Source organism: Chelonoidis abingdonii, chromosome 2, assembly GCF_003597395.2.
Source record: "Chelonoidis abingdonii isolate Lonesome George chromosome 2, CheloAbing_2.0, whole genome shotgun sequence".
Classification (NCBI taxonomy): domain Eukaryota; kingdom Metazoa; phylum Chordata; order Testudines; family Testudinidae; genus Chelonoidis; species Chelonoidis abingdonii.
This window is the reverse complement of record NC_133770.1, coordinates 262,542,992-262,558,470: the sequence shown is the minus strand read 5'-3', so window position 1 is coordinate 262,558,470 and position 15,479 is coordinate 262,542,992. Positions and strand designations below refer to the sequence as shown.

The 15,479-nt window shown below is 42.1% G+C and overlaps 1 protein-coding gene across 4 annotated transcripts in view; it reads right to left on the bottom strand.

Moving 5' to 3' along the window:
- The window catches only part of VPS13B (vacuolar protein sorting 13 homolog B), a 996,761-nt gene that overhangs the window by 124,139 nt on the left and 857,143 nt on the right, over positions 1–15,479 (bottom strand). For all 4 annotated transcript variants that reach the window (XM_075063129.1, XM_075063127.1, XM_075063130.1 and 1 more), the window contains exons 37-39: positions 13,132–13,334; positions 3,131–3,338; positions 2,672–2,856 (exon numbers count right to left, since the gene is read on the bottom strand). In XM_075063129.1, coding sequence (XP_074919230.1) covers positions 2,672–2,856; positions 3,131–3,338; positions 13,132–13,334 — 596 coding nt within the window. The remainder of the gene's footprint in view (positions 1–2,671; positions 2,857–3,130; positions 3,339–13,131; positions 13,335–15,479) is intronic.

Below are 15,479 nucleotides of genomic sequence, written 5' to 3'. Positions count from 1 at the left end.
TTCGACTGCTGAGAACAGCTTTGGTGCTGATGGTATCAATATTGGTACTGGAACTGGGTAGCAGTGCCATCTTCTCTGTACTTGTCTTTGGTGTTGCTTTTCTGCTAGATGGGGTGCTAAATGAAGCTAGTTGTCTGAAAGCACAACTTGAGAACTGATCTCAGGGTCTGATGACACCTTCATGGAGTGTCCCAGAAGATGGAAGTTTAGCTTTGCAACTTGCAGCTTACACATTCTCATGGAGAATGATAAACTGGCAGAGAATCTGCTCAGTATAGGAGATGTCCCCGCACAGGAGAGAAACCTGCTATTTCCTTCTTCTAGAGGGATTAGTCCATCGCAGGATGGACAGGGCTTAAATCTTGCCATGTCAAAGGATGCTGTACAAGGGTTCTAACCAGTTTGGTTCAAATGGATGGAAACAGTTCATGGCAGTCAATGCAGAAGATGAGAAGTAGTTCTGAAGATTTTCCCAAAGATCTATAAAAGTTTAGCAAAAGCTAAGAACTAGTGGGTTGAACTGAGGGAGGGTTGCAGACACCTTGCCCTTATATGGGAACATGAGACGGCACAGAGTGTATACGTGTAACTCTGACAGACCCTGGTCATCGGCAGGTGGGATCGAACCAGGGACCTCTGGAGCTTAGTGAATGAACCCCTACCGCATGAACTAAAAGCCAACTTGCTGTTAGCTAAGGCTGTAGAGCGGACTCATTTTATCTCTCTCTTTAAGTGGTCTCAATGCCACTAGATGGGAAAGAACACCACACCAAGTAAGTGTGTGGGTTACATACTTCTCCCAGCTGAGGAAGCATGTCCCGAGCTTCAGAGTCTTCTCAGCTGAAATCCTGGATGAGCCCAGGGCCATCAAGTGAGGCAGTTTGCCCCAGACCCTCACGAGAGTTTTTTGGGGCCCCTGGAGCAGTGTCTTTCACTCGCTAGAATAGAATCATAGAATAGCAGGGTTGGAAGGGACTTCAGGAGGTCATCTAGTACAACCCCCTGCTCAAAGCAGGACCAATCCCCAGACAGATTTTTGCCCCAGATCCCTAAATGGCCTCCTCAAGGATTGAACTCACAACCCTGGGTTTAGCAGGCCAATGCTCAAACCACTGAGCTATCCTTTCCTGGGACCTGCTACTGAAGTGCCGGGTCTTTGGTGGCAATTCGACGGCGGTGGCCGCCCACCGCTGAAGACCTCAGGCCGCCTGAATCTTCTGGGCGGCCCTGGACGAGCCCCGACTTCTAATGTCGACAGACCCTGGTCGTCGGTGGGTGGAATCAAACCAGGGACTTAAGGCTGTAGAGCAGACTCATTTTTTCTCTTTAAGTGGTCTCAGTGCCATTAGATGGGACAGAACACCACACCCAGTTTAAAAATGTGTGGGTTACATATGCAGCCCCAACAGACACTGCTTTTCAAAAAACCTCCAGTCTTGCATGCATGAGGGATATGCACAACTACAGTGCGAACCACACTGACGTACTCAATGGAGAACCTACATTACTAAATAGGGCTAATTTTTTAAAGTGGTACGTGTGGAATTTTGCCCACAAAGCCTGTTAACTATAATGGGGTTTATGCAGCAGACTTGTTGCACATTGCTTTGAAAATATAGTCTTTAAGGTCTGCAGTTTGCAGGTTTTCACATGGACTGAACGGAGTCCTCAGGATAGTACATGATAACACTATTTTGATCTTTGATGAGACCTCAGGCCAAGCTTGGCTGATTTGTTCAATTTAGTTCTTAACCTTCATACAATTTAAGGGAGTTGAAACTTGCCTGTCTAGAGGGCAAAGAAATTAGCAGGACACCTAAATGATCTCACTAACACTTTGTGCAGCATAGTGATATTATATCATATTTCTGTGGGAAATTAACCTGATCCATAAGTTAATGCATACTGGTGCATAATTCAATTCTTAAAACAAAAACTCTTCCATTACAGTTATAAAATAAAAAAATAAAATTTAATACCTCTCACTAACTTGGAAAGGAGGGGGACATTTTATTTAATATTATTTGCAATACTATTTCAAAGCTGAATAATAAGCAGACCTGAATGACACAGAAGATGGCCTGCAGAAAGAAGTGAAAAGTAAAATTTAAAAATATTAATGAATTCACAGTTGAATAAATATCTATACAGAAATCCAGGGAATAAGGGAAATAATAAAGATGGATTACAGCAGAGAGTACAAAATTCCTAAGAATGTATTTTGGGGAACAATAGGCCTACTAAATAATGAAAGAGCAATGCAGTTGGCAGATGCAGGAACACTACTAGGGTATACATACACACTCCAGCTGAGCAGAGGGAGTCAGACAGTGCTCCTGAAGAGGAGATCCATGGACTGGGGCAATAGGATTGGACTGCACTTATCAGCCTCCCACAGCAAGAAGATGGTAAAACCAGAACTGCTGAGGTTTGCTATAGTTTATGACGCTGTGGAAAAGCCTTCACAGGTAAATGGTAAGAAACACTGTTTGATTCATTTTAAATTAGCAATGTGTTCAAGCTGCAAAATTCACCTCCCATTGACTTCATTAGGCCCCTGTTGTTTGTTTATGCACAATTTTTACTAACAGCAATTTCTAAAACACTGAATAAACTTCATAATAACAACCTTCTCTTTTGTTAATGAAAGTAGAAATTCCCAATTACTAACCTGAAGAACATCTCCAAGGTCTGCAGTACTAATATCTGGATCTTCAGTTGTATTAAAAGGAACAGGAGTTATTCTTACAAGGGTAAGCACTCTGGGTTCTGGATATCTCCACAACATTATTCCTGGACTATCCTCAGTTTCATTGTAAAACACAACTTCATAGGCACTCGGCAGTTTCTGCGCTTCTGTCAAATGAAAGAAAGCTATAATCTGTTGTGTAATTTCTAAAGAGGAACAGGCTGGTTTATGAGTCAAAAGTATTTAAAAACAAATCTCTTAGGATCAAAAGGAGAGAAAATAAAAAAGCAATTTCCCTGACTTTTAAAAGATTGCAGCTAAATGGAAGGAAATCAAAAAGACATTGATGCAACAGATGTTTTCAATTGCTTTACCAAAAAAGGTAAAAAAAGGTTACTACTGAACTTTGTAATTTAAAATAAAATATAATAATCTTCCTACCTGCATCTTGTATGTACTGGAACAGGCCTGTTCTCAGATCATCTGAGGTATGTTCAGTTTTTGAGGTCTGATTCCTTTCCATAGGAGACTGAGTCTGGTTTGTTTGATCAGAGATCAGTGCCTCCATCTTGCCTTGTTCAGTAAGGTAGCCTTGCAGAAGTTCACGGAGAAGAACTAAACAATTCAAATGTTCTTGACCCCAGAAGACCTAATAAAAATATAAAGAAAAGAAAAAAAACAAAACAGATGACAAAAATGTTGCTTTAAAATACGTAATTATTTTCAACAAAGTAACAAAATAAGTAAATAAATTAATAAATAAAAATAAAAACAAACATTTTTTTGCTGCATACTCTTCATATACTGTAACTTTCTGCAAACCTGCTAAATGGCAAAAAGATTCTAGCATGCCTTTTGACAAATTTGTCTTTTACTCAAGTCTAAGGAATACATTTATTGTTATTATTTATTACTCTAAGCACACTACGCATCTCACATATATATAAAATAGACAGGCACTGAGCTGAAGTGTTTAGAATCTAAAGGCCTACTCTTCACTTACTGTGGGGCATATTGCTTAGTGCTGGGAGTAGTCCCACTGAGTCAGGTTTTCGGATAAGCTTATGAGGAAAGTAATTTTAATGTTTCAATTGTTCAGAGTATAGTATTATAAAATGGGGCACTTAGGAATGTGATTCTTTGGAGAACATTAGGTCTGGTTCATTGAAATTGTCTTCGAGTTATATGTATGTTTGGCAATAAGTTTCCATGGTAGATCTTTTAGTTAGTGTTTTTATGGGTTTTCTTAAACCTTCAAATACATTTATATTTTTTCATTATACTTAAAATTGGTGGACAAGAGAAGGAAATTAGGAAGGAACAGTGCAGAGAATGAGATGAACCCTCCTTATATATATTTAATGTTCCACATTTTCAGTTTTTATTTGTAAAAAACAAATTCTGGGAATTTTTCACTGTTTATTTTCCGAACATTAAAACGAGTATGAAAAATGGTTAAAAATTAAAAAAGAAAAATGGAAAAAAGAAAAACAAAAAAACTTTCAAAATAAACACATTTCACTGCAGTATAATTTAAAAGGTTTTTTTTTTTGTTTTATTTTAAATGTGCAAAGCTATTTTTTGTTTTTCAGAGATAGTAGTTTTTCCGGAAATCTTGGTTTGCATACACTCATATATTTTTCTTCAAAGTATATTCACTCATGTTGAGCCTCTTGCTGTCTTGGAAGTAGTCCAACTTTGAAAATAAGCAATCTGCATCAACAGATCGAAGGGGTTAGGGCCAGCTTTAGGAAGTGCAGGGCCCAATTCAAATAGTTTCGACGGGGCCTCGGCAGGGAAGACCAAAAAAAGAAAAAAAACCATGTAAAAAAAAAACACGTGGGGCTTCTACTCACCAGGCGGAGCTCTGAGTCTTCGGCGGCACTTTGGCAGCAGGTCCTTCACTCGCTCCAGATCTTTGGCGGCACTGAAGGACCTGCCACCGAAGTGCCGCCGAAGACCCAGAATAAGCAAAGGATCCACGGCTAAAGTGCTGCCAAAGACCCGGAGCGCTGCCAAGTGAGTAAAAATTAAAAAGATGCCTCTAGCCAGTGAAGAGATTCTCACTGGGCACAGGGCCCTCTTAAATGTGGGGCCCGATTCGGGGAAATTGGTGGAATTGGCCTAAAGCTAGCCCTAAGTTAGGAACTCTAACCCTAGAGCGGGGTGCCGTAATCATAGGACCCATAACCCTAGCTCCAAGTGCCCTATCCATAAGAACCCTAACCCTAGCTCCAAGTGCCCTACCCTCAGGAACCCTAACTCTATCTCCAAGTGCCCTACCTATAGGAACCCTAACACTAGCTCCAAGTGTCCTACTCATAGGAACCCTAAACATAGGGAAGGGCACCCTACCCTTAGGAAACCTGACCCTAGCTCCAAGTGCCCTACCCTTAGGAGCCTTAACCCTAGAGCGGAAAGTCCTACCCATAGGAGCCTCAATCCTAGCTCCAAGTGCCCTACCCTTAAGGAACCCTAACCCTAGCTCCAAGGGCCTACCCTTAGGAGCCTTAACCCTAGAGCGGGAAGTCCTACCCATAGGACCCCCAATCCTAGCTCCAAGTGCCCTACCCTTAGGAAATCTGATCCTAGCTCCAAGTGCCCTCCCCTTAGGAACCCTAACGCTAGGGCAGGAAGCCCTACCCATAGGAAGCCCTACCCTAGGAACCCTAACCCTAGGGCAGGAAGCCCTACCCATAGGAACCCTAAAACTAGCTCCAAGTGCCCCACTCTTAGGAATCCTGACCCTAGGGTGGGAAGCCCTACCCACAGAAACCCTAACCCTAGCTCCAAGTGCCCTACTCATAGGAACCCTAACCCTAGTTCCAAAGGCCCTACCCTCAGGAACCCTAACCCTACCTCCAAGTGCCCTACCCATTGGAACCCTAACCCGAGCTCCAAGTGTCCTACCCTTAGGAACCGTAACCCTAGGGTGGGGCACCCTACCCATAGGAACCCTAACCCTAGCTCCAAGTGCCCTACCTATAGGAACCCTATTCGTAGCTCCAAGTGCCCTACCCTTAGGAACTCTAACCCTAGAGTGGAAAGCCCTACCCATAGGAACCCTAACCCGAGCTCCAAGTGCCTAATCCATAGGAACCCTAACCCTAGGGCGGGGCGCCCTACCCATAGGAACCTTAACCCTAGCTCCAAGTGCCCTACAGTTAGGAACCCTAACCCTAGGGCGGGAATCCCTACCCATAGGAACCCTAACCCTCACTCCAAGTGCTCTACCCTTAGGAACCCTAACCCTAGGGCAGGAAGCCCTACCCATAGGAACCCTAATCCTAGCTCCAAGTGCCCTTCCCACAGGAACCCTAACCCTAGATCAGGAAGCCCTACCTATCGGAACCCTAAAAATAGCTCCAAGTGCCCTACCCTTAGGAACCCTGACCCTAGGGTGGGAAGTTCTACCCATAGAAACCCTAACCCTAGCTCCAAGTGCCCTACTCATAGGAACCCTAACCCTAGTTCCAAGGGCCCTATCCTCAGGAACCCTAACCCTAGCTGCAAGTGTCCTACCCATAGGAACCATAATCCTAGCTCCAAGTGCCTTACCATTTTGAACTCTAACCCTAGGGCGAGAAGCCCTACGCATAGGAGCCCTAACCCTAGCTCCAAATGACCTACCCTTAGGAACCCTAACCCTAGGGCGAGAAGCCCTGCCCATAGGAACCCTAATGATAGCTCGAAGTCCCCTACTGTTAGGAGCCCTAAGGCTAGGGCAGGAAGTCCTACCCACAGGAACCCTAACCCTAGCTCCAAGTGCCTTACCCATAGGAACCCTAACCCTAGGGCGGGAAGCCGTACCCATAGAAACCCAAACCCTAGCTCCAAGTGCCCTACCCACAGGAACCCTAACTCTTGCTCCACGTGTCCTACCCTTAGGAATCCTAACGCTAGGGTGGGGTGCCCTACCCATAGGAACCCTAACCCTAGCTCCAAGTGCCCTACCCGTAGAAACCCTAACCCTAGGGTGGGAAGCACTACCCATAGGAACCCTAACCCTAGCTCCAAGTGCCCTACCCTTAGGAACCCTAACCCTAGGGCATAGTAACCCTAAGCCTAGCTCCAAGTGCCCTATCCATAGGAACCCTAACACTAGGGCGGGAAGCCCTACCCATAGGAACCCTAATCCTAGCTCCAAGTTCTCAACCATAGGAACCCTAACCCTAGAGCGGGAAGCTCTACCTATAGTAACCCTAACCCTAGCTCCAAGTGCCTTACGCTTAGGGGGTACACTCAAAGTTTGCCGTGCCACTTTGCTGAAGTTGGGAAGTGCATTTTGATGACTTTACTAAAAAGCAAGCACATCCAGTTTCACATTGTCACGATTAGGTGTGTTCATGTATGTAGTAAGTGCCCAGGACCGGCACTAGGGGTTTGAGCACCCTAGGTGGACAGCAATTTCGCTGCCCTGTGTGCTGGTCCCAGGGCTCTGGTGGAGCTGCCGCAGTGGTGCCTGCGGAGGGTCTGGTGCTCCGCAGCTCCGGTGGAGCTGCCGCAGTCATGCCTGCGGGTGGTCCACCGGAGCCGCGCGAGGAGCCAACTGTCCGCAGGCATGACTGAGGCAGCTCCACCAGAGCCGTGGACCAGCAGACCCTCCGCAGGCACCACTGTGGCAGCTCCGGCAAAATGCCGCTGACCAATTATTCTGGCGCCCTAGGCGATGGCCTAGGCTGCCTAAATGGTAGCGCCGGCCCTGTAAGTTCCCCTTTCAGATTTGAAATTTCATCTTTAGTGGCAAATGGTTTAAACACTCTGGCATAACTGTCGTAGTTGCTGCAAAATTCACTTTGAGTAAGGGGTGCAACACCTGGATGACATTGCAAAAAGAGTCTTTGGCACCATACACTTTGGAGTTCAGATTACAGGCCATGGTCATGAATGCTTTTTTTGATTTTCTCGTGTTCTGGAGTTGGAAGGATATTCAGAAACAGCTGGGTTTTCTCACCATATGTTTCTCCTGCAGCTTTTGTGCTCAATTCAGCTGAGATTTTGGTTGTCAGGATCCGGTAAATGTCTGTATTGGCAAATGTGCTGGCACTTGTCGGAGAAAACTCCAGTGTTTTCTCTATGTCACACAGTGATCTCAAGTTTTCAACAGTGAACATTACCGTGGTGCACAGAATTGGCAGCCATTTTGGTTATTTGGCAGTCTCTTCAGAGTATCTACTTTAGAACCAAACAACTCAAGGTGATCTAGGAGGGGCATTAACACAGTCCACACATTATTTACATGACTTAGCCATGTAGGAAGCAGAATCTGTGTCAGCTGTGGTCGTATTTTCCAAAAGTAGTTCGTACATCTCAATCTGTCAGTTGTTGCTGCCTCAACAAAACAGCTATCAGCAGAGTGGATGAATATCACATCAGCACAAAACAATGCAGGTTTATTCGCTTTGAAATAATAATATGAAAACTAAAGGCCAAGGATCAGATGGTCCAAAACATCAAGAGACTCATCAAAAATCATACTAGACACCGCAATTCCATCAATTCGTTCCATCAGTTTAGATACTAAAGCATCATAATTTTCTTTCAGATACATACAAGTGAGGTTGTCTGCATTAGGAAGGGTTTTTGCTGCTAGAGAGTATTGTCTCACAAAGTCACCAATAGTCCCCTCTGCAGTTAACAGTGGGTGTCTGGCAAAACAAAGAGCACCCACAAATTCATTGACACAGTCATGCTGTGTCCTCTCCTTCATTAAAGCCCTGGTGAAAGCGCCTGATACTGACTCTATATCCCCCAAACTCACTTTCTTCCTTAAAGTTCCTGTGTTGTTTGCTTTCGACATGCTCCTTTATTCAGTCGCGTGAGCACTGACTTCAATACTGCAATACTTGCAGCACAATGAATCCTCTTCACCCTTGTCTTTACTTTTCTTGAAAATGTCTAAGCATTGATTTTCTTGTTGGTATTCAGGCATAGATCTGCATTTTCGCCTCATGTTTACCTTTTCTTTACCTTATCTATCTTTATCTGTGGGGGGTTGATTTTTTGAATTGAGCACCATAATAAATGGACGCAAAGAAATAGGTGGGTAGCATTTCCTTGTGAGCCAATCATAGCATGATATTAACATTGTTTGATTTTCCAACCTCTACTGTGTGTGTTCGGTGCTTTACTCTGCAGAACTGCTTCAATCTTAGAGCTGCAGGACTCAATAATCATGTAAAGCGTTAGTGTTTAACAAAAATAAGTACCTGAAAAAATATTGAGTGGATTAATAAATGGGTGTAAGTCTGTAAAAACAGAACCACCTTTAATTACAAAAACTGGTCATTTATTGGTAAAAATTGGTAAAAACTGAAAATGCGGAACAGTGTGCCTTAAAGAGATGCCAGTGAACAGAGGTTACTTCATATTTATCTATTTATTATTTATTTAGATTTATGCAAACACACAAGAAATGCCTTTCCATAGTCTGCAGCCGTCCTTAACATATCTTAAAAACACATCACAAATAATACCCTAAAAGTTCAGTAGTAAATTCAGTATAACTCACTGCCAGCAAACTAGGCAACTTTAAAGGTCAAATCCCCTTCACTCTCCAATAATTCTCCAGCAAGCCAGGAGGACAATCAGATTCAGGCTATTTTAGGCCTGGGGAAGTGTGGGTTCTGAATCATGTGGTTATTGACATAGTTGTCCCTCACTATCCTACAATTCATGAGCATGTGCTAATTAAAAATGTCTAATAAATCTAACACAGAGGATAAAGAATAGCAGCATGAAGTAAATTTCACAATATTTCTTGGGAGAGAAAGATCTGGATATGTTGCCCAAGCAAGAAACCACATGACAGTTATGAGTATCTTATTCCTGGTATTTGGTTTCTTTGGAAGGTAATCCAGTTCTCTTCTCACCCATAAAACCATCAAAAGAGAAAGTAGTGTGGCAGAACAATAATGGAAAAAACCCCCAGAATAATAAGGTGGGAGTGACATCACGAGAAAACAGCAGAGAATCCTGTGGCACCTTATAGACTAACAGACGTTTCGGAGCATCCAAAACGTCTGTTAGTCTATAAAGTGCCACAGGATTCTCTGCTGCTTTTACAGATCCAGACTAACATGGCTACCCCTCTGATACTTGACATCATGAGAAAAGGAAAGAAGAGAAGCATAGAGAAAACAGGGAGGAGTAGTGAAAGTGAGAGAACATGGGGGAAGCAGAGATACAGTACAGCAAAAATAGGTGATGAAATAATAGTCAAAACCCCAGACCCAAATCCTTGTCTTCCCATCTCCTTGTTCTTTCTCTCATCTTCTCCCCAGGCAGGAAACAGTGTGTGTGTAAGTGCAGTGTTTTATTATGGTAGGAATTTTCGTTTCTTTGTTTTTAATGTACATGCTACCATGTGTTTTAATTGAGATTCAGACTTAGATCCAATCTTTGCAGCTCAGGACTCTCGTTATAATGGACTCATAAGGGTAAATATACTTTAAATTTATTGTAAATATAAAAATGTTGAGATGCTCAGATACTATGGTATCAGTACCTTAGAAAGACAGACATACCATAACCCTGAATCCCAACAACTTTGAGTTTGGGGAAAGGATAGATTAGTATCTAGATCCACACTTCCATGGGGGAGGGCCCATCTTCAGAAAGTACTGTTGTTGATTTGAGCGAAGTTTGAATTTGGATGAGATCTCAGTTAGATGTTCCCAAATTTTAGGGAGGTGCATGTCTAGGGTTCCAATTCAGGCCATCCTTAATCAAAACATTCAAGTGTGTAGAAAAACAATGAGGAAAATAGACTTAAAACATTCCGAAGATACATAAACCTTTCCAGGAGAAAGGAAGAGAAAAGCAGAGAGGTGAAAAAAAGGGAATTGACAAGATTTAAAAAAAATGTTGAAAAGATTTCTGCAATGTTTGTTACATGTTAACTGGCTCTGCATGGTGAGTCATATAACCATGAATGATTTGTAATCCCAGGTATTTGAACACTAATATGTCTAATCCTATCTGGGTGCTTTCGGCAGGCAGCAAGTGCACTGGGGAATGAATGGATCAGTCTTTCCTGGCTGAGAGAGAAATTAATGAACCGTTCCCTTTCGCCTTGCCAAGCAGTGCTGCATTTCTTTATTCACACTGCTGTCTGCAGCAATCCTGCAGGCTTGGACAAACCAGTGAGAAATTGATGACAAAGTAATTTTTAAACAATTGCTCTAACGTATTCCCAGAACCCCTCTGCATCTAACTTAAAGACATAGCTGGTTGAATCCACAGCATATCACTCAAAATTTAATTGAGCCCTGGTCCTTGGAATTCCAGCGTTGGACCCAGTGGAATATCAAGACACCGAAAACTAGTAGACTATCTAGAATGCAGTATCTCAACTATTTGTCTGACACAATGAGGTGATCACCAATGATTCTGAGTGCAGAAGTGTACCTAGAGGCAGAGAGAGAAAAACAGAAGCAACCTTATCTATTGATTTCATCACAGGATGAAACCACCAGATGGTAGGTCAAAAGTCTGCAGTTGGTGGGTGGAAGAAACAGAGTGTTAACTTGTCCAGAGACAAAAGATCTTTTCACTATGAGTACAGAAGCAGGAAGTCTGAAGAGACCTAAAAAGACTTGCAGTAAACCTGGCTGAGAACCATGTTGTCCCTTCCTCTGCAGCCACACGTAAATTGTGGGAGAAAGTATAGCCTTGTGGAAGTAGAATGGCAAATGGTCCTGAACAGGAAGTAACCTACAACTGTGAATTGTAAGCGTACAGGAGAGGGAAACAAAGACTAGAAACAGAGATACTTGATGGAATGGTCTGGAGGACTCAGTAGTAACATTTAATGCTCATACTGCAAAGAGGAGGAGAGTGCCTGTCAGTCAAAGCTGACAATAGACTTTTTTGCCTCACTGTGGTGTGGTAGTGAGGAAGGATGGTCTTGTTGTTAAGGCACTGGACTGGAACACAAAAGACTTGGTTTAATTCTTGGCTCTGCCACAAATTAAGTGATTTGTCCAAGGCTGCACAGGTAACCTAACTGTGCCTCAGTTCTTCATCTGTGAAGTGAGGATAAAAAATTCCTCTCTCCCACTCTTTATCTGTCTTGTCTATTTAGACTGAAAGATTTTCAGGGCAGGGTCTCTCTTTCTATATGTAGATACAGAACCAAGCACAGAGACACCAATATAATTTTGGTCTTTTAGGCACTACCATAATACACATTAGTAATGGTGATACATGAGGTTATATTTAGAGCTGGTCAAATTATTTGTTGTGAATGATTAATTATAAATATAGTCCTTTTTCATTTCACCAACATTTACAAACGGATCCAGTTTTCTGCAAACATTTTTTTTATAAATATTTAATGAACAGTTTATGTGCTGGAGTTTATTTATTTTTAACATTAGTGCTTATAAATCTTACTATAAATAGGTGTGTATCTTGTCCTAATTATATTACAACCCTCTTGCTTAAGCTATACAGAATCAGAATTCTTCATTTCAAAAACTCTCATGTTTCTTGGACTGTTTTTCAAATTACGGACATATTTAACTGAAGGGGAGGATAGCACGTAAAACTGAGTGTTAATTGCCACAAACAACAATTATCAATTACTCCCCTGAGAATTTTTTGTACATTTTAAAAAACTGAAGTGCATTTGTGAGAGCTGCCCCAAGGCATTATGCACGCATGCACACACAAAACAGAACGGGCCCCCAAATGTTAAGTGTTAGTAACCTGATACAGTACTTTTAAGGGAACACACACATACAGCTACACTACAGTAAAATAGCCTGAACAGTTCTTGTCAATACTCTATGCAGTTTTGTCTAATCAGTAGTTTTGCATAAACACTCACTTCTTTGAAAATGTAAAAATTTTCAAATGTGGTGAACTGTCTCATGATGCAAAACTTTACAAGTTTTTTGTGCAGTTTAGACACAAGGCAAATTCAGTTATATATCAGAACCATAAAAACATAAGAACGGCCATACTAACGTTCAGACCAAAGTCCATCTAGCCCAGTATCCTGTCTTCCAACAGTGGCCCATGTCGGGTTCCCCAGAGGAAATGAACAAAACATGTAATCATCAAGTGATCCATCCCGTCACCCATTCCCAGCTTCTGGCAAACAGGCTAGGGCAGGGGCGGCTCCAGGCCTCAGCACGCCAAGCGGGTGCTTGGGGCGGCAAGCCATGGGGGGCACTCTGCTGGTGCTGCGAGGGTGGCAGGCAGGCTGCCTTCGGCAGTTTGCCTGCAGAGGGTCCGCTGGTCCTGTGGCTTCAGAGGACCTCCCGCAGGCATGCTTGGGGCGGCAAAATCCCTAGAGCTGCCCCTGGGCTAGGGACACCATCCCTGCCCATCCTGGCTAATAGCCATTGATGGACCTATCCTCCATGAATTTATCTAGTTCTTTTTTGAACCCTGTTATAGTCTTGGCCTTCACAACATCAAAAACATATACAGACCTGTATAAGCCCTCCTCTGAAGTCAATATGTATTTTTGGAATGGATTGCTCTGGACCAGGATTGCCACTGTGCTTACACCACTTAGCTTCCACATTGACAGAACAACAGAAGGGGCCTATCAGAGCTCTGCTTCTTTCTTTGAAACTTGTTTTAAGGAGAAAATCATTTATGTCAAGAACAAATGATGATCCATGAATTACACCTGAAGAAAAAGGAAAAATATATCATTTAGCTTAGTGGTGTGTGTGTTCTCCCAAGATATATATTCTCTAGAAATATCTCAAGGCCAGATTGTGAATCCTTTACTCTTATTGATGAGCAATTATTCACACACATAGTCCCATTAACTTCAGTAGAACTACTTGTGAGAGTAAATCCTTCACCAATGTAACTAAGACGTTCACAATCTGGCCATACTGCTTTTGGTTTGTTTTCATTTTGCTTTTCCAACATATTTGAGTACAGTTTAGATTGAGTTCTAGTTATGGAGCAGGTATGTTTCATGCACATTCCTTACAAAGTACTATTTGCCAAAACGTTATAACTTTTTACATGTGTGAGTATTTTAAGTTTTATGAATAGAGACAGTTTTCATTAAACTATGCAATCTTTTCAAGATTATATTAAGAATAAGAACAGCTGCTACACTTATATTCTAAACTGATAGGAAATAGCCATTTTGAATTATTCTCTCTGCTTTCATTCTGATTTCTCAGTACAATATATTGCCTGGATAGAGTCTAGCATTCTTAACAGGAATAAGGTTTTTGCTTGAATTCAACAACTCAAAATAATCACAGTAACTCAAAATACATAATGTGTTTACTAAAAAAATCACATCATAACCATTCATAGTGGACAGAGTATTATAAAACCTTTAAAAAGTTAAAGACAGGTTAGATTTATATCATCACCTATGTATTCTCATTAACAATAAACAGTTTTAGAAAAGGAACATCACCTAAAAATTTAAGTTCTCTTGTGAATTTAACCTACTGCAAATCAAAAATCCTTGCGTAGCAGCCTTCAGCTACCTGAAGTGGGTTTCCAAAGAGGATGGAGCTAGGCTGTTTTTAGTGGTGGCAGATGCCAGAACAAGGAGCAATGGTCTCAAGTTGTAGTGGGGGAAGTCTAAGTTGGATATTAGGAAAAACTATTTCACTAGGAGGGTGGTGAAGCACTGGAATGGATTACCTAGGGAGGTGGTGGAATCTCTATCCTTAGAGGTTTTTAAGGCCCGGCTTGACAAAGCCCTGGCTGGGATAATTTAGTTGGGGTTGGTCCTGCTTTGAGCAGGGAGTTGGACTCGCTGACCTCCTGAGGTCTCTTCCAACCCTAAACTTCTGTGATTCTCTGAAAACAATTTAATAAAACAAAACTGTACCTAAAATCTCTCTACTCTTTAGGATATTTAGATGCAAAGCACTAGACTAGAGGCTAGGCTACATTTTTCTCTTTTGCTGCTCATTTTTGGATTTGTCATTGTGAATACTGAATTTCACCATTCTTAGTTCACAATGCCTATAGCTGATTTTTCTAATGAAATTTGATACTTACTAAAGATGAAAGATTAAAATATACTCGAGGCCTACAGCATACAGATGTTTCAAAGGACTGTACTATTTTGAATTTTCAAATCTTTGCTAGAAGAAATATCCCATTAAAATGGAATTCTATTCTGTGTACAATGTAAACATGCCTGGTTTAAATATGTGGGGAGGTTTAAACTTCTCTGATGAACCTCTTTCAAAATCTGGGAAAAATATGTCTATGTCCTGAGACTTTAAACTATAATGACAAGAATAATTTTATAATGTAATGATCTATAGTTTCTTAAGAACGTGATTTGAATTATGGAAGAAAACACATAATGGACCCAATTCTTTTCTCAGATGCATGTTCACAGCTTCTGTCAATTCCAGTAGAAATACTAGAAAAATCCAATCTCACCTCCATAGCTACAGAGGTGCCATTGTACTGTGTGTGTGTTTTGAATGGGAGAAGAGTGGGTCACACACTAGAGGTATGCATCCTCTGGGCAGCATGGAGCCCATCTCTGCAGAGTTCCATATGGTGCAGAGTGCAGGAGGCATGCAAAGGCAGGGTAGGACTGGACGGGGTCCCTACTGTGGCAGAGGTGCACAGGGACCAAAGAGAGCTATTTCAGCAGTTGGGCTGAAGTACTCTCCATGAAACTACTTTGCACTCTAGGGGATTATTACTTAAAGTTCTGAGATAGAATCCTAGCCCCATCACAGTGAACAGGAGAGTTGCCAATGGTTACAACATGGCCAGAATATCAGACTTTGTCTCTGGATAACTCTATCTTAGTGCTGGATCCTTGGAT